The sequence below is a fragment of the Callorhinchus milii genome, unplaced genomic scaffold (genome assembly GCF_018977255.1).
Source record: "Callorhinchus milii isolate IMCB2004 unplaced genomic scaffold, IMCB_Cmil_1.0 Scaffold5, whole genome shotgun sequence".
Classification (NCBI taxonomy): domain Eukaryota; kingdom Metazoa; phylum Chordata; class Chondrichthyes; order Chimaeriformes; family Callorhinchidae; genus Callorhinchus; species Callorhinchus milii.
In genome coordinates this window covers 4896394-4919057 of record NW_024704746.1, presented here as the reverse complement: position 1 = coordinate 4919057, position 22664 = coordinate 4896394, and the positions used below count along the sequence as shown (strand labels likewise).

At 46.9% G+C, this 22664-nt stretch overlaps 1 protein-coding gene across 1 annotated transcript in view; it reads left to right on the top strand.

Annotated features, from left to right (window-relative positions):
• The window catches only part of cop1 (COP1 E3 ubiquitin ligase), a 67230-nt gene that overhangs the window by 12732 nt on the left and 31834 nt on the right, over positions 1 to 22664 (top strand). Inside the window, exons 4-12 of the mRNA XM_042335550.1 lie at positions 3138 to 3202; positions 3738 to 3857; positions 5413 to 5481; positions 6301 to 6360; positions 8309 to 8421; positions 11145 to 11202; positions 11893 to 12007; positions 13212 to 13347; positions 17603 to 17746. Coding sequence (XP_042191484.1) covers positions 3138 to 3202; positions 3738 to 3857; positions 5413 to 5481; positions 6301 to 6360; positions 8309 to 8421; positions 11145 to 11202; positions 11893 to 12007; positions 13212 to 13347; positions 17603 to 17746 — 880 coding nt within the window. The remainder of the gene's footprint in view (positions 1 to 3137; positions 3203 to 3737; positions 3858 to 5412; positions 5482 to 6300; positions 6361 to 8308; positions 8422 to 11144; positions 11203 to 11892; positions 12008 to 13211; positions 13348 to 17602; positions 17747 to 22664) is intronic.

Sequence of the window (22664 nt, the reverse complement as noted above, 5' to 3'; positions counted from 1 at the left end):
TTATTAATAATGCATATGAGACTTAATCTATTATTAACAGCCCCTCAGCAGATTGACCTTTAAGATCCTCATTTCCATTTCTTTGCACTGTGATCTCTGTGGTCCTCCTCCCCTGTCCAGTTTCTCCACTTCCTCCCCCATCCAGCCACCTCGTTCTGCTCTTGTACCCTTCCTCTCTGTTTTCTAAAAGCCTAACTCTTTGACTACGGCTTCTGTCATACCTACTCCCAAACTACCCTGCTTGGCCTCCCACTTTATAGGTTAGAATTTAACCCTAAAGGGAAACCACAGGGTGAATCTCTCAAAGGTGCAGGATTCACCTCCCTCATTAGTACCGTATTCAGTTTTACTCCACGACCGTGCTCTGTAACAGAATGGAGAGGTAGACCAAAAATCTAAGGCACTTGGGCATAAACCAGTGGCCGTGATTTCTGCTGGGAAGGTATTCGAGGACTGGGCACAGGGTTAGGATTATAACTAGGAATGTAAAGGGGAAAAATGGCAGGATTTACACTCTATCCTCCTCTATTGCCTCTCCTCACACCTCAGCCTTCACGGTTCTGTTCTTGAATGGATCAGATCCTACCTCTCACACCACCTCCAATTCATCTCCACAAATGGTTTCTCCTCGAGTCCCAGGTCCCCTCCTCTTCAATATCTACATCCTCCCTCTTGGTTACATCATCCGCAGATATGGGGTCAACTTCCACATGGATGCGGATGACACCCAACTCTATCTCTCTGCCTCCACCCTCGACTCCAGGACCTGCTGTCCTGACAGAATGTCTGTCAAACATCAAGTCCTCGATGAGAGGTAACTTTCTACAGTTGAACATCAACAAGACCGAGGTCTTCCTGATTGGCTCCTGCCAGTGCCTCCACATCTGAGGCACTGACAGCATCACCATCCATGGATGCACACTCCACCTCACGGAGCCAGTCCGGAACCTTGGCGTCTTGTTTAACCATCAACTATCCTTTCTAACCCACATCCATGTCATGACCCACTCTACTTCCCCCACTTCTGCAACATCGCCCGGCTCCACCACTGTCTCACGCCGCAGGCCGCCCAGACCCTCATACATGCATTCATAACATCCAGGCTCGACCTCGCAAACTCCCTGCTTGTCAGCTTCCCCAACTCCTCCCTCCAAAAGCTGCAGATCATCCAGAACTCTGCAGCTCATATACTCTCCTGCACCAGGTTCTGTGATCTTATCACCCCTATCCTCGCCCGACTCCACTGGCTTGCCAACACACAAAGGATACAGTTCAAGATCCTGGTTCTCACCTTCAAAGCCCTCCATGGCCTTGCTCCCCTCTACCTCTGCGACCTCCGAACCCCCTACTAACCTGTCTGCTCCCTTCGCTCAGCTGGCTCCAGCCTGCTTCACATCCCCTGTTTTGCCTGCCCGATCATTGGCAGGCTGGCCTTCAGCCACTCTGAACCCATCCTCTGGAACTCCAACCCGCAGTCCCTCCGCCTTGTCCCCTTCCCTTCTTTCAAGACCCGTCTCAAGACGCTTCTCTTCGACCGTGCCTTCGATCACCCTCCTTCCTGCCCTGCACCCTCCCTGATCTCGACCCTCGCTCAGGTCCGAAACATTGATTGTCCAGTGCCTTGGGACGTCCTCCCGACGTGAAATGCACTTCATAAATGCATTTGTTGTTGCTCTTTGATAGAGTAGCATACAGAGATAGGCTGAGCTGCCTTCTGAGCTGTGAGTTCCTCTGGTCCTGTGGGCGGCTGTTGGAGCAGAGTGGGTCATCTCAAAGGAAATTAGCAATGTAGCCGAAGAGGACTAGTGTGGCCGGGAATTGGGATTAGGATAGCTGGTTTTGCTGGAGGCGCTAACACTGACACTGCAGTGGGTTGAATGGCCTCCTGCTGTGGGGGAAAATTTCTATGGAAGTGTATTATTCCAAACCAGACATGTTACAAAGCGATTGAAAGTGAACCCAACAAAATAAAGCCGGTGAGGAGAGGGGGTTTCCAGCACATCAACTCTGGGGGAAAACACCTTTATGCAATACCGCCAATCTGTCCCCATCTTTTCTGTTATTCGATCCCTTTCCTTGGTCATTGACTTTAAAATATTAGCAGTATTAGACCCTGCATAAGGTTCCTGTGCAGGCCATATTTATGAATGAGCCTGGCAAGTGATTGTTACAATAGAACATTTACGTTTGATACAGCACTTTATCCCATCAGTGGCTCCCAATACTTTACAGTATGAATGTGTAGAGCAATATTTGTTGTTATTATGTAGCAGATTAATCTGCCAAATGTAATGCGTTTTGGGTAAATTTGATGAGGGAGGAATATTGATTCGGGCATGGCAACATCAAATTAATACCTTGGTATGTTTAATGGTATCACCAGAACAGACAGGTGGGACCTGAGTTTGGTATCTGATTTGGAGGCCTGTGATTCTGGCACTGTGGTCCTCCCCCAGCACAACACTGGAGTGTTGGCTTACACCGGGACCTCAAACCCATTGCTTGACCCAGATGAGAGATGCCCCCAGCCTGATAGACAACCATCGGAGACATTACAGCCAAGCTCGATTCTCTCCTGACTCAACGTTGTCACACAAATGCCCTTTGCAACAGGATCACAGCATTGAGATCAGGAGGCTAAGCTGCTGTTTGTGGTTGTAACTGTGCGTGAAGTGCTGGGGTGTGGGTTTTTCTTTGTCCTCATCAGAAACAAACACTAAGGTCAACTGTGTTCTCTACATCCCATCCCCTTTCACTCTGGCGACAATTACCTGCGATGTGATAAGGTGCTATATCAAATGCAAGGATTATTATTAAGGATTAATAATAATAATTCCTTGCATTTGATACAATGCTTTTCATATCAGGAGGGTGTCTCAAAGACTTTTTCTGTAAAGCTACTGACTGTCTTTTGAAGATGAACATGGCTTAGCAGCAGGTTGGGAGAGATCCGGCGGGGCAGAACAGAGGTTCAAAAGGCTTTTGAACATTGTGTTGTTAATGAATGTGTTGTTAATAAATGTACCACTTCAGGTTTGTAACTACTGTAACAGCTGTCTAACCCTTCTACTAGAGAGGTGTGGTTAGTTAGTTTAATTCTCGACATAAACTAAGTGCGGTGTGATGTTCTCTTACAGTTAATGAGCTCATCCTCAAGCAGAAGCAGAGATCAGATGAGAAGCGGCTGAAGCTGGAACATCCAGTAAGTGGCTGGCTTTATTTTAGTTTCTAGGTCAATAGATGTTGCCCAGAGCCGTCTCCTTCATTCCAGAGTGCTTGAGAAGCTGTCTGTGCAGAATGAGCCTCACAGACCAATTGTGCTGGGCTTGCCGTAGTGTGGTGCTGCTCACAGACATACACAGCACGTCTTCCACCTCCATCAGAGCTTTCAAAACCATCCTTTCACCGACCATACCTTCAGCCACTTCCTTCCTCACCCTCCATCTCCACCTTGCTTGGGCTTGTACTCCTCTGTAAAGTGCTTTGAGATGCTGTTCTGTGTGAAAGGCACTGATTAAGCATAATTGTTGTCAGTGACTTTGCCAAAGCCAGAGAAAGAGAGTCTGTGTGCATGCGTATGAGTGTGTCGGGGAGGTGAGAGACAGAGTAGACATTGTAGCCAATTTATATGTTGTGTGAGGTTCAGTTTATCTGTACTTCTGCTTATCCACTGGGTCCCAGTTTGTCTGCTATATTGTCTTTTACTAATTAAATGGTACCTTGGGTTTGCTCTCCAGAATGGCCACAGGTGGCAAGCGATTCAGGATGTGCTGATCACAGACCAGGACAGTCTGGATCTGGCTAACGTTAACCTCATGCTGGATTTCATCATGCAGAAGAAGCAGCAGCTGGAGATGGTAAGCGAATTTTGCTGAGAAAAATCATGGTGCACTCGGTAATACTCTCATCTCCGAGTCACAAGGAAGTGGGTTCACGTTTGGACTTTGAATTCACAGTCTAGGCTGACACAAGCCAAAGCACTTCTACTTTGACTACAAGAACTAAACTGGCTTCTAAAGCGCACAATCTCACAGCCTGTCACCAGGAACGTAGGAATTGCTAGATGAAAAAAGACTACGGTCCATCTAGTTCTACCATCCTGGTAGTAGCCATGCTACAATAATGGACATGTTGATGGCAACTCATTCTGTATGGATTAGTTTACCACAACGTGGGAAGCTTTGGGAACCTTAGATCCAAAGTTACCTTGTTCTCCAAGCAAACTACACTTGCCGTATATTGTGTCTCAATTTACTCATACACTATCCCAAAATATTTTTAAAAAAATCAGCATTTGAAAGCATGACACATTCTGCTTCCACCCTGTTCCATAGATTTACACTGGCTTCCGTCCTGTACAGTGGTAAATCTGCTCAGGCTAATCCAGTCGTTCATCATTGCTCATGCTTGATCTGAAAGCTATTACCGTTTCCTAACTCTGAATGGTTTTCTCTCAGACCCGATGGATTTCCTTCAGCTGTTTTTAGTTCAGGTTGCACTTTCTCTTCCCTATTAAATGGGTACTGATGAAATGCCACCAAACACTATCAAACTGGAGCACAAATAATGCACACTTCAATGCATGTCCACTCTGAAATGTGAGGAGGTCAAAGCACTCAACTTCAATAAATTGTTGTGTGAGACAGCTACATAATGGAAGCAAGATTGAAGCAAGGAACTATGTTAGCATTTGGCACTTGGTTTTGCATTCTCAGCGCGATGTGCAGCTTATTCTCAGGTACATACCTCAAAAGGTCTTAGCTCTGATGAGAGGCTCGGCAGGATCTGATTCTGTTCCTTTGAGTTGGGTTGATCTGATTGAGGTGTTTAACCAAGGCAATTGACAAGCTATATAGTGAACGACTCTGGAGGATTCCCAAGTAAGGGACAGATTCTGGAAGTGAGATCAGAAAACCTCACTTCACACTGAGGTTGCAAGAATGTGGAACCCACAACTCCGGAGATCTATTTGGGAAGAAAGGATATACATACGGTATATAATTAATAGTAAAGATTAAAGTATTTTTTATAAAACTAGACATGATACTCATTTTTGTTGAGTTTCTAGAGATGGGGAGAGCAGGGAATGAGATTAGAGTAAAGAGCTCCAGTGGGGGAGGGAGCACCAGCACAGACATGATGGGAGAGAGCAGGGAACAGGATTAGAATAGAGAGCTCCAGTGGGGGAGCAAACACCAGCACAGACACGACGGAGTGAGCAATGGGGAGTGAGCTCCACCAGGTTATGATGGGTCTAATTTTAACATTGTAATTCTATATATGAACCTCTTTATTTGAAGCATTGAGTGCAGCGGAAAGTGTTAAATCTGGGAGTGACAGATGAGACTAATAGGCTGGCGGCATTTACCAAGGAAATCCTGCTTTGCATTTAACCACATTTCCTTTATTCAGGAATCACAAGCAGCCCAGTTGCAAATTCTAATGGAGTTTCTTCAGGAAGCAAAGAGGAATAAAAAAGAGGTTAGTGAGACATATGCTGTATATTTCAGCCGTGTCCTTTTCATCCTGTCTGGTGATGAGTTTAGCTCAACTGTGACCGTACAACTAGCTTCCACTCTAAAAGGGTTAAGGTCTGAGATCGGAATGACTCCTGCCATTTGGGGCAGGCCAACCAATAACAGCTCCAGCAGAGCAATAACTGGGCTTTGTGTCCATCAGTGGCTCATAATGCAGCCCGGACATCCACAGTCTTTGTCCCGGGGAAATTGAGATTTGTGGATTTCTGGGATTATTATCTTATTGTGATAGATGTTGCTTTTTCTGTCCCTCAGTCTGTAGGAAATCTGGCTTGTCCCTCTTGTCTATGGCCACTGGTTCTCAACTATCAGAGCTCCTGCCCTCACTCTGTCCGTCTCTCTCTCTCTCTCTCTCTCCTCCCGCTGGGCAGCTTTGTTCTGTGTGTGTATGTGGCCACCCATTCCCACAGTTTTGGTGAGTGTCAGGTGAGTCTCTGACTGGCAACCCCACATGCTCACAAGTACTTGGTAGTACTCAGCCTGGCTCAGTCGGTGATCTCCTACCTGAGTCAGAAGGTTGTGGATTTTCAGCCCCACATTGGGACTAGGAGCTCACATTCTAGACTGATGATCCAGTGCGTTGTTGGGGGAGCACTGTTTGTGGAACATTGCTGTGTATAAATTGGCTGTTGTGTTTGCCTACAAATACACAGTCACTACCTTTCAGAGTAAATCTGGTGAAGTGCTTGGGATATCCTCCTGAAGGCGTGCTAACAAATGCAAGGATTGCTCTCCTGGTTAATCTCTCCTGTTGCTTTCACAGCAACTGGACCAATTGCAGAAAGAGCTTAATGTTCTTGAAGAGGACATCAAGCGAGTAGAGGTGAGTAAAGCTCTCATATACCAACTTGCCACCCATGCTTGGGGCCATGACATGGTCAGGGCCCTCCGTGCTGGTTTTCCCTGTAAAGTGTTTCTCTTGACACTAGTGGTAAGACAAAACCCAGTCATTTCAATGGCTAGTTTAATTCACATATCTCATCCCCGATGCAGATCTGTCAGCCTGACTCAGTTGGTAGCATTCTTTCCTTTCAATCCAAAGGTTATGGGTTTGAGCTGCACGATTGTACTTTGAGCTCACAGTCTAGGCTGACACTCCAGTGCAGTGCTGGAGAGAATGCTCTGCGTTGTCAGAGGTGCTCTTTCTGGCCTCTTCACTATGAGCTGCAACTCATCCACACTCCATCACCCTCAATCCCTCAACTCTCCTTACCAAACTGCATGCCAATCACCCCAGGCTTCACTGCCTCCCGAGCTCCCCTCAGACCAATTTCTCAACCTCATCTACAAATCTATCCACTCCCCACTTAACTCTCGGATCTTTCCCTACCTCACTAATCCGCTCGCCGCTTCCGCTCGGCTAGCTTGGGTTTGCTATGCATCCTCGGTATCGCCACGCTATCATTGGGGGTCGGTCCTTCGGTTCCCCTAACCTCTGGGTCTCCCTCCCTCTGTCCTCCGGCTTTAATTTGTGCCTCAAATCCTATACGACTTGCATTTATGTAGTGCCTTTCACAAAGGGTAGAGTCTTGGAGTGCTTAGCTACTTATTTATCTCTTTGAACGTGTGCTGAATGCTCCGAGATGCTTCTCTGTATCCCTATCCCTCCTCACCTTCATTTTTTGTGGTATCCCTGTGAAGAGCTCTGAAATGTTGCCCTGTATAAATGTGAGATGTTGTTTGTCAGCTGTTGAGGGCGAAAAGGTTGCTTGCTATCTGCTTCAAGAATGCTGAGCAGGATTTCAGCCAGAAGAGCAAGTGCCTGGTGCCATATCAAATGTCTATACAGATCAGATTTTCAAACCTCTGCAGCGTTTCTTCTGAATCATTGCAGAGTATTTTGCAGTCACTGGGGCTTGGGGTTCTGCGCTCTCTCAACCACCCCAAGCGAAAGCCTGAATGGGTTGGGATGGATTACTAGACAGTCCTCTCAATGGCAAGCTATGCAGGTTTAGCTGGGTAACTGCTGGGTTTAGACTGATCCCCATGTGTTGGCTCTTGTCAACCTGTGCTTAGTAATCTCCAGGGAGTGCACTTTCCACTCCAGGAAACCTCTGTGTGAACGTGGAACTGTTAATGGTTTGGCGGATTTCAAGCATTGCAGTGTGTGACTAGCATTAGATAATTAGTAACGTTCACAAATGCATTTGTTGAACTAAATGTGACGAACTGTTTGTGAGAGTCATGTTGCACTACCCGATACCTGAATGACTCTGATGGTGACAAACTGGGATTGTGAGTATCACAGTACTTATAGTACAGCCTCGCCATCAAGCTCCCCCCTTCCCTCCCCTCCTCCATCAAATGCTTATGTGTCTGTTTCCAGCGTTTGCCTTGTGTCAGGACAAAGCACTTCCCCTGGAGAGTGAGAGCAACTCCTTGACTATCCACCTTGTCCAGTGAAGTGTCTCGAGCCGTCTTCAATCAGGGTCTGTGAAAGACAGGGAAATGGAATTGTTCACTCGAAGGGCTTTGGGACAGCAATCTGCTCGGAAGCTCCTTGCTGCCTTGTTTCCTGAGGCCTTTGACTGAATGTCAGTGTTTAACTCATTTCCAGAGGCTCTGTTTCAGGCGTAATGAGCCATGTAGACTTGATGTTGGGGCTGACAGATAGTGCTAATTGATGCGCTGAATGGTCAAATTCAGAGCCCGAGAGTCTATCAGACTGATACACAGGGAGGAGGCAACAGCACTCGCTGTCAGAGTTTTTCTGTGTGAAATACAGGCAGTGTAATAGGATTGTACAAGGCTAACAGGATGCTATCTTACAGGGGCTGATATTCACTGAGAGGACTGGCCTGCACTCTCCCATCAGTGAGCTGATCCCCCAACAGAACTTGGACAGCACAGTGCCACAGTTTGAAGCTCCATCCCCATCACACAGGTAATTTCTGGATCGGTGGCGTTTTATTCACATGGCAGATTGATTGTGTGTGTGTGTGTGTGTGTGTGTGTGTGTAAGCACAGGGGCTCCCGGGGGGCGGGGGTGCGAAGAGTTGTTTGCAAATGGACTACTGTCATACCATCTCCAGGGTTACAATGGCTGGGTCGGACGGTTATGGTGCCAGCCAGCTTCTGGGTCTCAGAACCTCTCACCTCTTCTCCAAATGGCCACTTCCCCATGCAGTCGTTTCAGTCTGTGCTTTCCCAGGACGGAGCCTGGCAGGGTTTCAGAGACGCTCAACAGCCTTTTTAATAATAATCCTCGCATTTGATATAGCGCTTTTCATGTCGGGAGGACATCCCAAAGCGCTTCACAGAACACACTGTAAAGTGAAGTGACTGTATATTTGTGGGCGAACGCGGCAGCCAATTGCGCACAGCAATGTCCCACAAACAGTCGTAGATTGAAAATGACCAATTTATTATTGTGTTGGGTTTTGGAGGTTATTATTATTATTATTTAAAGTATTATTATGTAAAGTGAATAATAATAATTTATTAAATAATAAAAGTGAATTTATTATTCACTTTACAGTGTGTTCTGTGAAGCGCTTTGGGATGTCCTCCCGACATGAAAAGCGCTATATCAAATGCGAGGATTATTATTAAAAAGTCATACTTTTTGCCCTCCCTTCTTCCCTTCTCCTTGTATGCCCTTGCTTCCTTCTGAGAAATTAACTAGAGTACATTTGCAATGTATAATGAAGAGGGTAGAGACCCCTTCAAGAGTGGTTTAGTAACTACTGACTTGATTGATGTGGTGGCTTCAAAGCTGCAGACTTTTAAAGAGGCAGCGACCGTATTTGTTTGATGAATAGTAACAGGAAACCTCATCATCCAACATGGGACTATTGCTCAGTTTGGAACATACAACCACGTGTTTCACATTATTTGCAGATTGGTCAGGTTGCTGTTGCGGTTTTGTTTACAGGTTCGTTTTAAGGCCGTGACCCCGCGTTTCAGTGCGTCAGCCCTGCTCAATCAGCAGTGCTCTCACCTCCGGATCAGATAGGTTCAGATCTCATGGCTAGGACTTGTAAGCGGGGTCTCCTTGGAGCTGAACTTGCTCCAAGGTAAAATGGCTGAAACAGAATATTGGAATCGAGCCAACCCTCTATGGTCTTGGTAGGCTGGTTCCTAAGCCAGGTGGGTCCATAGCATTCCGGGGCACTGCTGATGACAGCACAGCCCTGAATGGCTCATCGGCAGGACTTGGAAGGGCAGATCAGTCACTGGAGGCAAGGAGTCATCCGATCAGCTCCTGTTAACCCTGCAAACCAAAGCCCTAACGGGTTGGGTGGTCCTAGCTGGGCAAGCAGTGGGAAAGCTTGCCAGACAACAATATCAATGGCGAGCTATGCAGTTTTAGCTGGTTAGACTTCAGCAGCTAGCCCAATGCACACTCTGGGTTCCCCAAGCCTTGGCTCTTGCCAACCTGCGTCTAATATTTTCCAGAATTAGGTAAGTAGGATCCATCCTTCCAGGGAGAGATTGCGCATTCCATTCCAACAATCTATCTCGAATTTCCGTGTGTAGGTGGGATACATGGAATTCTCAGTTTGGTTTGGATACTCTTTAAGTATGGGATAGTTTTTCCGCATGTATCAGACACCTGACTGTCCAAAACAAAATGGCTAGGAGTCAGTGACACTCTGCTGTTTACAGACAGAGCACAGCATTGTCACTTGGCCTGTCTCCAATGGTTGCTAAAGATCAGTGGAGTCCTGCAGCTTCGCGGTTAGAGCACTTGCCTCACAAGCGAGAGGACCTGGGTTCGATTCCCGGGCAGGACGAAGTTTCCTTACTCCACCTGCCTTTGTTCACCTAGCAGTAAGTAGGAACCCATTTGTTTATCGCTTGGCAGATTGATTTGCAGGGGTAATAATCCCTTCAAATAAAAAAATTTAAAAATGTGTTAACTCAATTCACAACTGTTTGTGATACAATGCTGTACGCAATTCGCTGCTGCGTTTCTCCCACACAATATACTTATACAGTCAATTCACTTTACAGTATATTCTGTGAAGCTCTTTGAGACGTCTCGAAGACGTGATAAAGTGCTATATAAAATGCAAGGATTGTTATTATTATCTCATGTTACCATTAAAAAAGAGAAGTGTTTTTCCTGGTGTCCTGGCCAGCAATCCTCCAGGTCAGCTGGTTATTCACTTTTATACATTTTGCAGTATGCACAGATCGGCTGCCATGTTTGCTATTTTGCCTCACTGCATTCACAGTAATCCCTTTGGCACTGTTTAAGAAAAACGCTTAATAATTCAGGTTATTATATTATTTTATTATCAATAATAATCATCCTCATCCTGCCATTTGATACAATGACTTATCAAATTGTCAGTGTCTCAAAGCTCTTCACAGGAAAAGTACTTTGCTGTAAAGTGTAGTGACTGTGTATTTTGTGGGTAAAACGTATCAGACAGTTGTGCACAGGAACATCACACAAACAGCCACAAAGTGAGTGACCAATTTTATTTGGGGATTATTAGCCAGGACAACAGGAGAAAGAAACTGCCTTCTCTTTTCCAATTGTGCTGTGGGATCTTTAACATCCACCTGACGGGGGTTTTCAGTATGATCTTGCATGTTGTATGTAATCTAACTCTGAATGCGCTAACATTTGTCCCTCAATTATTTTTGATCTTTCAGCAGTATTATTGACTCCACCGAGTATAACCAGCCCCGGGGGTTCAGTGGGAGTTCCCAGGTGAGCAGCCTTTAGTGTGACAAATCTACAGCCTGCAATGTGTGTCTGCGCTATCCCAGAGCTTCAGTCAACACAACACTGATGTGACTCAAATTAATATCTGGGACAGGGCATGTTATAGGTGTAGGCTCAGCTCCGGTTGGCAGAAAGTGGTGCGGGTAACAGCAGAACGACTCACACTCTAGCCTCAGGTCTGGGTGAGGTGGCCTCTTCCTCCCTGGGAGTGTTGATGATCATATTAATTATTAAGACTGCCTTCACATTAAACCAGCTCAAAATCCCTGACTCCTTGAATTAGTTGTTCTCCACGGTAAAGGTGAGGGGGGAATCCGGGGGGATGTGTTTGTTCAGCTTTGTCAGCCTGACCTAGAAGTTAGCGTTCTCGAGGTTGAGGGCTCCAGCTGCATGTTGAAACTTGTTCTCCGAGATATTTTACCCAGAGAAAAAAAGGAAAGAATTGTAGGACTATGGCGTAAGAGCTGAAGAGTGGGACTAATGTTTAGCTCTTTTAAAGAGCCGACATAGGCACGAGGGGCTGAACGGCCTCCTTCTGTGCTGTAAGATTCTATGCCCTGGTTGAGATGTTAAAAGTAAAGGCCTGTTTTGGGTAAATGCAGTTAAATACAGGTTTTCTCTTTTTACTTGCTGACGATGTGAGTTGACTGCTAACCGTGTGTGTATTGTGTACAGGGAAAGAGACAGACATGGTATAACAACACACTGGCGTCCCGGCGGAAACGCTTGACTGCGCACTTCGAGGACCTGGAACAGTGTTATTTCTCCACCAGACTCTCTCGTATCTCTGGTAAATGTAACTTCAAGCTCTTGCCGCTGGGTCAGAGGTTCATGGGTTGAAGCCTCATGCCTGGGACTCTGATCCTAAAGTCTAGGCTGACACTCCAGTGTAGTGCTGGGGAAGCCATGAGACTCTTCAAAAAGAGAAGGGAGTTACTTTCTCCCGGTATCCTGGCCAACAATCCCCCAGATAAAATTGGTCACTCACTTCATGGCATGTTTGTGGGACATTGCTGTGGGCAAATTGGCTGCCACGTTCACCCACAAAACACAGTCACTACATTTTATAGTAAATCCTGTGAAGCGATTTTAGATGTTTAATGTTATAAGTGTTATGTCAACTGCTAGGATTATTATTAATATTACTTCTAACAGAGCATTCCATGTTCCGGTAGTGTCAGGGTTAAAGATTTCCCTATCACACTACTTCATACTGTGTCACAGAAATTCAGCCCTAGTCAGGAACGGCTCATGTGTATGCCAGCATGTGAGTACGGGCGTGCGTACATCCCAGTGTGGTACAATACAAATTACATTTGTATCGTGCCTTTGAGGTTGGGAGGATATCCCAAGGCACTGGACAAATCAGGGATTTGGACCCTCGCTGTGGGTCGTGATCGGGGAGAGTAGCCGAAGGCTCGGTCAAAGAGGGAGGTTTTGAGATGCGCCTTGAAGGAGGAAAGTGAGGGAGTGAGCCGAAGGGACTGTGAGATGGAGTTCCATAGGATGGGGGCATAAAGGCTGAAGGCCAATGACGTAGTAGTCTGGGCGGGAGTCATGGAGCAGGCCACAGCTGACTGAACGGAGGGATCGGACAGGTTGATATGGGGTCAGCAGGTCACAGAGGTAAGGAGTGGCAAGGCCGTGGAGGGTCTTGAAGGCGAGGACGAGGATTTTGAACTCTGTCCTCTGGCTGATGGAGCCGAGCAACGGTGGGGGTGATGGGGTCATGGAGCCTGGTGCGGGAGAGGACATGAGCTGCAGAGTTCTGGATGATCTGCAGCTTGTGGAGGGAAGAGTTGGGAAGGCTGACAAGCAAGGAGTTGACGTAGTCAAGCCTAGATGTGATGAATGCGTGGATGAGGGTTTTGGCGATCTGAGGGGTGATGCAATGGTGGAGCTGAACAATGTTGTGGAGGTGGGGGATGGCAGAGCGGGTTCTATTTAATGCGTGTGGGGAGATTGGAGATAACCTCTTGCTTTGCTGCCAACAGATGAGACTAGATCAGCAAATCAACTGGAGGAGTTTCGGGAATGTCTGTCGAAGTTTACACGGTACAGCTCAGTCAGGCCGCTCGCCACTCTGTCCTACGCCAACGACCTGTATAATGGATCCAGCATCGTGTCAAGGTGAGACACTATACATTGTTGGCTAGATCCTGCCTCCTGGTGTTCACAAAGTCATGTTGTCCAACTGAAACATGTGGAAGAATGATGATAATTGTATTCAGTACAAGTGTTTAACTGTATTTAGACGTCCAGAGGATTGGTGTGTGTGAGCGCCATCATTTTCATGGCAGATAATGATCCGTCGCCAGGTTCGGCGCCACATCTTCTGTAACATGGATGGAGTCAGTGATGAGGAAGTTACTGGTGTCAGACTTTGTTACACTCAACTCATCTGCACCAGAAAATAAAAATTCATTATAAGAAAAAAAACAGGAGTAACAGGACATTGTGAACACCCTGTACTAAAACCCCCAAGGAAGGGCTAGAGTGCTGGACACACTAAAGTTTTCTTTTTAGGACAATGGAGAGAAATCACATAGTCTAAGCTGACACTCCAGTCCAGTGCTGGGGAAGCCCTGCGTTGCCGGAGGTGCCGTCCTTCGGATGAGATGTTAAGCCGAGGGCCTGTCTATGGCTGTTCAGGTGAACGTTTAAGATCACATGGCGCTATTCAAAAACGAGGGAGTTTCTCCTGGTGTCCAGGTCCAGATAAAATTCATCACTCCCAAGGTTGATTGCTGGATGTTGCTGTGTGCAAATTGGCTGCCATGTTCGCCTAAACTGTACACAGTCACTACACTTTACAGTAAATCCTATGAGCCACTTTGAGAAGCCCTGCTGACATGAAATGAATGGATTATTTATTTGAAGGGTAAGTTGGGAAGATGTGAATAGAGTAGCTGAGTGCTAAACACTGGCTATCCCACGGGTGTGCTCAGTCTACGTCCTTACCCTGTCAGCCTGCAATGCTCTCCAGTTTGCGCGGGTGGAATTTTAGACCGGAATCCGGCAATTTCACTTGGCTATTTGAACACCGTTGTTTCCGCTGGGGGTCAGAAACCTGTTTTCACAGCGATATGACTTCACAGCGGGGGAAACTAGGTCAGCGTTCATGTGGGTCGGTGTCTGAGATGCTCGCTATACTGTATCGGGAGGTGTGAAGAGTCTCGCTACACTGTCCGCTTGAATCAGGAGGTGTAGAGGGCAAAGAGCTGGAACTGGAGATTGCTGTTATGTTCTGTTATTTTGCTATGTGAAAAGGCTGAGGATATGGAGATGTTGCCAGTCTAGGGTTACAAACCCACAGACAAGCTCACAGACATTTCCCTCCCTGTTTTGGGTTTGAGACGGAGGATGTTGAAGGTGTGGATTGTTTCAGAGTGAAAGCTCCCCGAGTCTGTCCACACGATGGCAGTCTGTGCTCACAGCCCTGTTATACACTGCATTCATTGCGTTACACCAAGCCCCATGGGAGACCTGCTGTTCAAATCCTGCAATCCTGGAGCTTTATCTACAAGTCAGCAATTGTAAGCAGCAAGTCAGGAGCCTAAGAAAATATAGGAACGAATCCTCAAGGCCAGCGGGCTAAACACAACGCTACAAGGCTCGTTAATGGGGAAAAATCTGTTAATGGAGGCTAAAAATCTAATTAATGGCGGAAAAACCCTTTAATGGAAAAAATCCTAATCCTTGTGGCCAGTAGAGAGAAAAACACCCACACTGCTGTCTCGCACACATCTATTGATTTCTTCCCCAAATAGCTTTCTTAATTCCCTCTTGAGTTTGTGCCATGATCTGCTCCACCGGTCCCTGCATAGCGTGTGCGACACACTCACTGTGAGCACTAATTAAACAACTGTCCCCCAGCTCTTACTGAAGGCCATCTCTGAGATTGACGTGCCATCGCTGCTGCTGCTGTGGCAAAGACCTCTTTCAGGAGGCGGGGTGCATTATGCTACTGTTTTCCTGATGTTTGTGATCTTTGAATCTCAGGACCCGGGCTGGGAGCCTGGTTTTTCGTGCCATCTCCTGCCCTCTCCATCAATATTTGGTTACGGAGATAATAATCATAATGCTTACGTTTGATATAGCGACTTTCACGTGGGGAGGACGTCTCAAAGTGCTTCACAGGGTTCACTGTAAAGTGGAGTCGCTGTGTATTTGTAGGCAGCCAATTTGCGCACAGCAATGTCCCACAAACCGCCATGAATAGAATGACTGAGATGGTTTGCCGCAGGTGATCTGTGGTTTTTCCAAGGGGACTTAATATACAAAACTAATATACAACACTATGGTAAACACTCGTTTACCGTAGCTGTGTAGAGCCTCAGAGCTATGCTGTTTATGGGTTTGTTTAAATTATAGCAAAATTAAAAAAGATAGCATGAATCCTATTGTTACTTCCTCTCTCTTTATATATATTATATAATATATATAAGGTAAATTGTTCACCTTCTGTGTTGTGACTAAAGGACAAAGATTCTAAAATTAATTTTCTTCATTGCTTGGAATCCTCCACAAACGGTTTAATACTGACTGACCAACTTGTGTTGCTGTACCTGCAAAGTGTGAAACGTTCGTGGTCTGCTCACTGGATGCCCGTTCTTGTGTTCACTCTCCATTTCTGCTTCTCTGCTGATAACTCAGCTTGTGCTTAATTGGACTTTAAGCTATTTGAGTTGATCAGTTTTGCATATTAACAAAATAAGCGATTTCCCTCCTCGGCAAGGGGAGCTGATCAGATAACACAATTGGATTACTAGTTTGTATTTCGTTACCTTTTCTGCATAGAGAACTTGTGGGAATAGATATAAAAAGCCTGAAGGACACGTGTAATTAGCCCTGCACTGTTTTTAAAAATAAAGAAACAGAGCATTTTTATGTTGCCTATTTTATGATGACAAGTGGAGGTCAGATTTGTCCCGAAATCCAATATCCATTTGCTACTATAAATTGGATTGTGCATTCCGAATCAGTAGCTGCATAAATCAAACCTGCCTCGGGGAGCACATCACATCGGTGCCAGCTTGGCTTGTTGCCAGCATAAACTCGCAGAGGAATTACAATCCACATCTTTTCCTTCACCCCAACCCCTTCTCTCCCCTCTCTATAGCAGATGTTTGCATCTTCTCTGCCCTCTCAACAACAACAAATTCTATTTGTATAGCACCTTTCACTTCGGGATGATATCCCAAGGCGCTGGACAGTTAGGGATTTGGACCCGATCAAGAGGGGTGGAAGGAAGGGAGGGTGAGTGGGTACGAGGGTGACCGAAGGTGAGGTCAAAGAGGAAGATTTTGAGACATGCCTTGAAGGAGGAAAGGGAGGGAGCAAGGCAAAATTGTGTGATGAAGTTCCAGAGGGTGGGGGCAGAGAGGCTGAAGGCCTGTCTGCCAATAGTGGGGCCGGACTGGGAACATGGAACAGGCTGGAGTGGATACAGTGGTACTGATCCCACCGTGGTACAACACCGAGGAGAGCAGCGCAGAGTGTGGGGGAGATTGACACTCAGCGAAGCTATGTGCAGGAGGATTGAACTGGTGTCTGCTTGCCATGTGCAGTGAAGTGTGGCCTGTGAAAGGTAGTTTCCTGGCTGCACGTGTGACCGGGATGGTGTGTGGATAGACTGCAGTGATATCAGTGGCTGGTCCATCGGGATCGTCGTGGGGAGAACAAGGCCCACATTGGTATTGGCTGGTAATGGGCTCTCTCCCTCCCTCAGTTTCCACATGGCTAGCTGTGGTTTCAAAATCCTTGATCCTTGACGGTCCAGCGCCTTGGGATGTCCTCCCAACAAGAAAGGAGATATACATATGGAATTGGAGTATAAATTTGAAACAAATCTGCAGAAACATACATGTTCATACATTTACTACTTGCATACATACAGGTTCCCTAGGGAGACGGTGGAAGCAGGAAGTGTTGATCCTTTCAAGAACAAAGTAGATAGATTTATGATAGGAAATAATATCTTGGGATACAACACTAGCTTGCATTTATATAGAGCCCCTCACACAGGGTAGCGTCCCAGAGTGCTCATATGTAGCTTGAGATATGACATGTCAAGCGACTACCGGGATGGTGGAAGGCGAACTGGATGGACCTTGATCTTTTCGTCTAGCAATTCTTCTGTTCTTCATTTGTTGTTGTTTCCAAACCCAGTCCTGGTTTTGATATGAACACCGTTTAGGGGAATGTGAGTGTCTACCCCCTAGCTTTGCTGAGGTTGGTTGAGTGGTTTACATTGGGTTTCTAGCTGCCTGCTGGCAGGACAACCTGGCGATAGCTCTGGGAAAGTAGGAATGCCAGGAATTTTAATTCTAATTTTTAATTTTGATTCTTAATTTTAATGGATATTTTGTAATTTTTTTTACAGTATTGAATTTGACCGAGATTGCGATTTCTTTGCTATCGCTGGGGTGACGAAGCGGATTAAAGTGTTTGAATACGGCAATGTGATCCAGGACGCAGTGGACATCCACTATCCAGTCAACGAGATGACCTGTAACTCGAAAATCAGGTGAGCTTTCATGCGAATAGCTACTGAATTCAGAGTTTCCAAATAATTTGTGTTGTTTCTCCCCACTGGTGTACATCTCTCTGCCCCCAGCCTGGCCTCCTGTCTGCCTCCCAGCCTGGCCTCTCTGCTCCCCCCACCAAATTGTATAAATTTGCTGGCTAATTACAGGTCATTTGCAATTGCTGTTTGATGCTGGTGGCAGTGGGTTTCGCCTCTCTGACGAGCTTTACACTGTCAACGCTGCTCGTTCCTCAAACAAATGATTTTTGTTCTCAACCTCAAAGTTGCTCAGTCCCAGAACAGATCCCGAGACCATGCCCTGCTTTGTAGAAGCTGATTACAGAGGCACAAGTTGTGAGCAAGATTATTACAGTGAATAAAGTTTTCCACAGTTTGAATCGTAAACAGCAGGTGGTCCCTCTGGGGCAGAGGCAGTTCAGCTTTGTGCTCGTAGCTGCAGTTTTCCAGATTTAAGTCATAATGGGCATTGAGTTAATCTAGAGAGCGCTCACTCCCGTCTGGGGCGTGTCTGGCTATTAGCAGAACGTTGTGGGTTCCAGCTCCACGTCGGGACTTTGAACTCTTATCTAAGATGACACCTCAAGGTGCAAGGTTCAAGATATCATCATCCTTCAGATGAGATGTCAAACTGAGGTCCTGTCTATGTGTTTATGTGGACTTTATAGATATCGTGCCACTATTCAAAAAGAGAAGGGAGATTCTCTCTCCCGGTGTCCTGGCCAACAATCCCCCAGATAAAATGGGTCACTCTCACTCCATGGCTGAGTGTGGGATGTTCCTGTATGCAAATTGGCTGCTGCATTCAGCTCCAAAATAGTCACTACATGTTATTATTCTATTATTCCTGTGAATTGCTTTGAGATGTCTAGACAGGGTGAAAATGAGCGGTATAAACTCAAGGATGATTTAGTATTAGCAACTTTCCGTCTCTGACTCCCGTATCACAGTCTAGAACTGGCAAAGGATGAATGTGCCTTTGTTAGTTCTCAGTTACTGACACTGGACACTCACACAGTGAGGTGGTCTCGTCACAATGGGCAAGAGCTATTATGACGCTCCCTGCTCCCCAAAGCCACATGCACAAAGCTCTCCCTTGCCAGCCGTAGGCTGTCTCTCCTGATGCTCTTCATGTGCATTAATTCCTGTACAGCTCTGTGTCTTTGCTCCCAGTTTACGCCATCTTTCACAGAGTGTTTTCTCATCAGGCCTGCCGTACTGGGGACAGGCAGGCAAAGGCAAGGATGTGTGACCATCATGGCTCCTGTGGGACTCCAAACTCTGAGGCATTGTCCCTCCCACGGAGTGTCTTTCCTGCTCTCCCCCCGGCTCCATTGTGCAGCCGTCTGTTCCTTTATATCCGGTGCTTGAGCTTGCTGAGTGAATGATGATGGTGACCTACATTGGCATGTTGGAGTCCTCTCATACATTAGCGTGAGCACAAGGAGGAAGCAGATTCTGCTGCACTTTGTTGCCAGGCTGTTCGAGAGCGTGAGGAAGATTAGGAATGTTGTGCTTGTAAATGTCCTGAAAACATCGACAGCTGCAGGCTGTGCAGATTGATAAGAAGCGTCTCACAGTGAGCAGTCTGATTGCTGCTCTCCTGCTTGTCCTTCACCCCAATATTGGTGGCCAAGCCTTCAGCCACTCCACCCCTGTCCCTGGAATTCACTTCCCAAACCTCTTTCCTGTTCTTCTGGCCTTCACAACCCTACTGATCTTTTCAACCCAGCTTTTCGTCAAAGTCCATCATTCTCCTTCCAGTGCTTCAATGCGTTTGTTGTATGAGTGCCAACCAGTAAGTGTGAGAAGCTGTCAGGCAATGACATGGGACGAATTGGATACTGCAGTGTGTTGAACACTCCCTTCACATAAAGCACCAGGTACAAAAGCTGCTTTTCTCTCTCATGGTAGTGACACCTGGTCTGAATATTGTCCATTTTCTCTCGCTTGATGACCGACCGGCCTGTCAGATGTCGGGGGGGGGGGGGGGGGGGGGGGGGGGTGAGAGAACAGGCTTGCCCCAGCTATTGCTGCCTGGATAAATCAGTACAAGCACAACCCTACAGAGACAATCCATTGTTATCTCCCCTGCACACATTCATTAGCAATATAGTACACTGGGGAAAATCACACTTTGTTTATGTGCATCTACATGCAGATAAGCATCCTTTTTTCTCTCTCTGCCTCCCTCCCTCTCTCTCTCTCTCTCCTCTCTGCCCCCCCCCCCCTCTGCCCCCCCTCTCTCTCTCCCTCTCTCTCTCTGCCCCCCCTCTCTCTCTCTGCCCCTCTCTCTCTCTCTGCCCCTCTCTCTCTGCCCCCCTCTCTCTCTGCCCCCTCTCTCTGCCCCCCCTCTCCCTCTCTCTCTGCCCCCCTCTCTCTGCCCCCCTCTCTCTCTGCCCCCTCTCTCTGTCCCCCTCTCTCTCTGCCCCCCTCTCTCTCTGCCCCCTCTCTCTGCCCCTCTCTCTGCCCCCCCTCTCTCTCTGCCCCCCTCGCTCTCTGCCCCCCCCTCGCTCTCTGCCCCCCCTCGCTCTCTGCCCCCCCTCGCTCTCTGCCCCCCTCGCTCTCTGCCCCCCCTCGCTCTCTGCCCCCCCTCGCTCTCTGCCCCCCTCGCTCTCTGCCCCCCCTCGCTCTCTGCCCCCCCCTCTCTGCCCCCCTTCTGCCCCCCTTCTTCCCCCCCCATCTGCCCCCCTCTGCCCCCTCCTCTCTCTCTGTCTCTCTCTCTCTGCACCCCTCTCTAGCCTGCAGTGTGTACTGTGCACCTGCAGGCATTGCCCAATGATGGTGGCTGTGTTATTGATGCATCGAGCAGGTTGTCTGATTGCTTGTTCCGCAGCATCCAGCAAACAGGAGCACTCAGCAGTGTGAAGTGTGGCAGTAAAATGCATGAAAATTACAGCAAAGACAAAGCCGTTTCAGTCCATAAAGTCTATTCCAGTTCTCACTCCCCCATTACAGCTACACATACCAATTCCAAATCAGTGCTCTGTCTTTTGTGCCCTTGTTTATGATGTTGTTTCAAATACTATTCCTGTTTAGATGTCCTCCTGACTTGAAAGTCGTTATACAAATGTCAGTTGTTGTTGTTAAATGTTATGGTCTCAGCTTCAATAGCGCTTGGCAATGCATTCCATGTCCTTCCCTCCTCAGACTCTTCCAGTGAAGGAGCTGTCTTAATAGCCCCTTCTTCCTGATTCACCAGCAACCGGCAATAATTTGCCACCATTTATCCTCAATCTTTCTGAAACTTGGTAACTAGTGCCTTCTTGATCGCCGCTTCAATCTGATCTGAAGTATCTCGGAGGGGTTGAAGCCAAGTCCTGCTCTCTGCAGTAACCTTAATGGATTAAACTGAGTCGTGTGCAGCGTGTCTGGCTCCGCTCGGAGATCAGCCGCGGTGCTGGCCTACAGTTACCAACTTCTGCTGGGCGGGGAGTGCTGGGCAGGCAGAATAGATGGATAATAATAATAATCCTTGTATTTGATATAACGCTTTTTCATGTCGTTGAGACATCTCAAAGCGCTTCACAGAATATACTTTAAAGTGGAATCACTGTGTATTTTATGAGTGAAACATGGCAACCAATGACGCACAGTAGTGTTCCACAAACAGTCATGAAGTGAGAGACCAATTTTATCTGAGGATTTATGGCCAGGTCACCAGGAGAGAGAAACTCTTCTCTATTCCAATAGCACCACAGGGATCCTTAAAGTCTGCCTGAATAAGCAGAGGGGACTTTGTTTTAATAACGTATTATCCAATGGCAGGCACCTCCAATGCAGAGTTCCCCACTGCAATGTAGCTTCCGACGTGAGGCACGAACCCACAAAGTACTGACCCAGAGGTGAGAATGTCACTGACTGAGCTAGGCTGACTTCTCTGTTCGCTGACAGATAGTGCACACATTGCCGAAACCTTCCAGCCCTTTTCTCTCCTATACATTGTGAAGACTATTGTGGTGGGCAACAGCTGGGAATTTGTGGAGCGTAACATTGTTTTAGAAGATTGAGTTCTTATGATCTTCTTAGTTCAATGTCTATTTTGCTCGCCGGGGCAAAACCCATGCTTTCTCACAGAGGAGTACAGAGTGCATGGTCGTCCACTTCATAGCTGTCTCACTCCAATTGGAGCCCAGATGTTATTATTGACCAGCTGGAGATTAATGGCTCAGATCAATAAACCATGGCTCTTCAACGTAGTAAAGCAAATTTCTAATTTATCTTGTCAATTGCAGGACTGTGAATTCTGTGTTTCTGCTGGGGATAATCATTTTCTTGTTGTTTTACTGATCAGACAAGCTGTGGGGTGAGAAGCAGGATTGCATTGGGTTGAGCTTATTGTCAGGACACGGAGGGGCAGACAGTCACTGGGGCAGGGATTCTTCACACTTGGTTCCTAAGTACCCTGCAAGTCAAAGCCACAATGGGTTGGGTAGTCCTGGCTGGACAACATGCTTCCCAGGCAATGTTTGTAATTGTAAACTGTGTGGTTTTAGCTGGTTAAACTCCAGCAGTCACACTCTGGGTCCAAAGCCTTGGTTCTCATTGACCCGCGCTTAATAATAATGATATCTTTGCATTTTATATTGCACCTTATCATGTTGTTCAGATGTCTCAAACTGCTTCACAGAATATACTGTAAAGTGGATTGACTGTAGTTTTGTGGGTGAAATGCGACAGCCAATCGTGCGCAGCAGTGTCCCATAAACTTTTGTGGATTGAGTGAGTGCATTTTTTGATGAGGGATTATTAAATCCAGAAGGCGATCTACCAATTGACTAACAACCAGGATGCTAGTTACTGCTAGATAAACAGGCGTGTGTGGGTTAGTTAGGAGTAGGAAAACTTGCCTATGGTTTTGCTGGCCCGGGAATTGAACCTGGGTCCTCTCGCTTGCGAG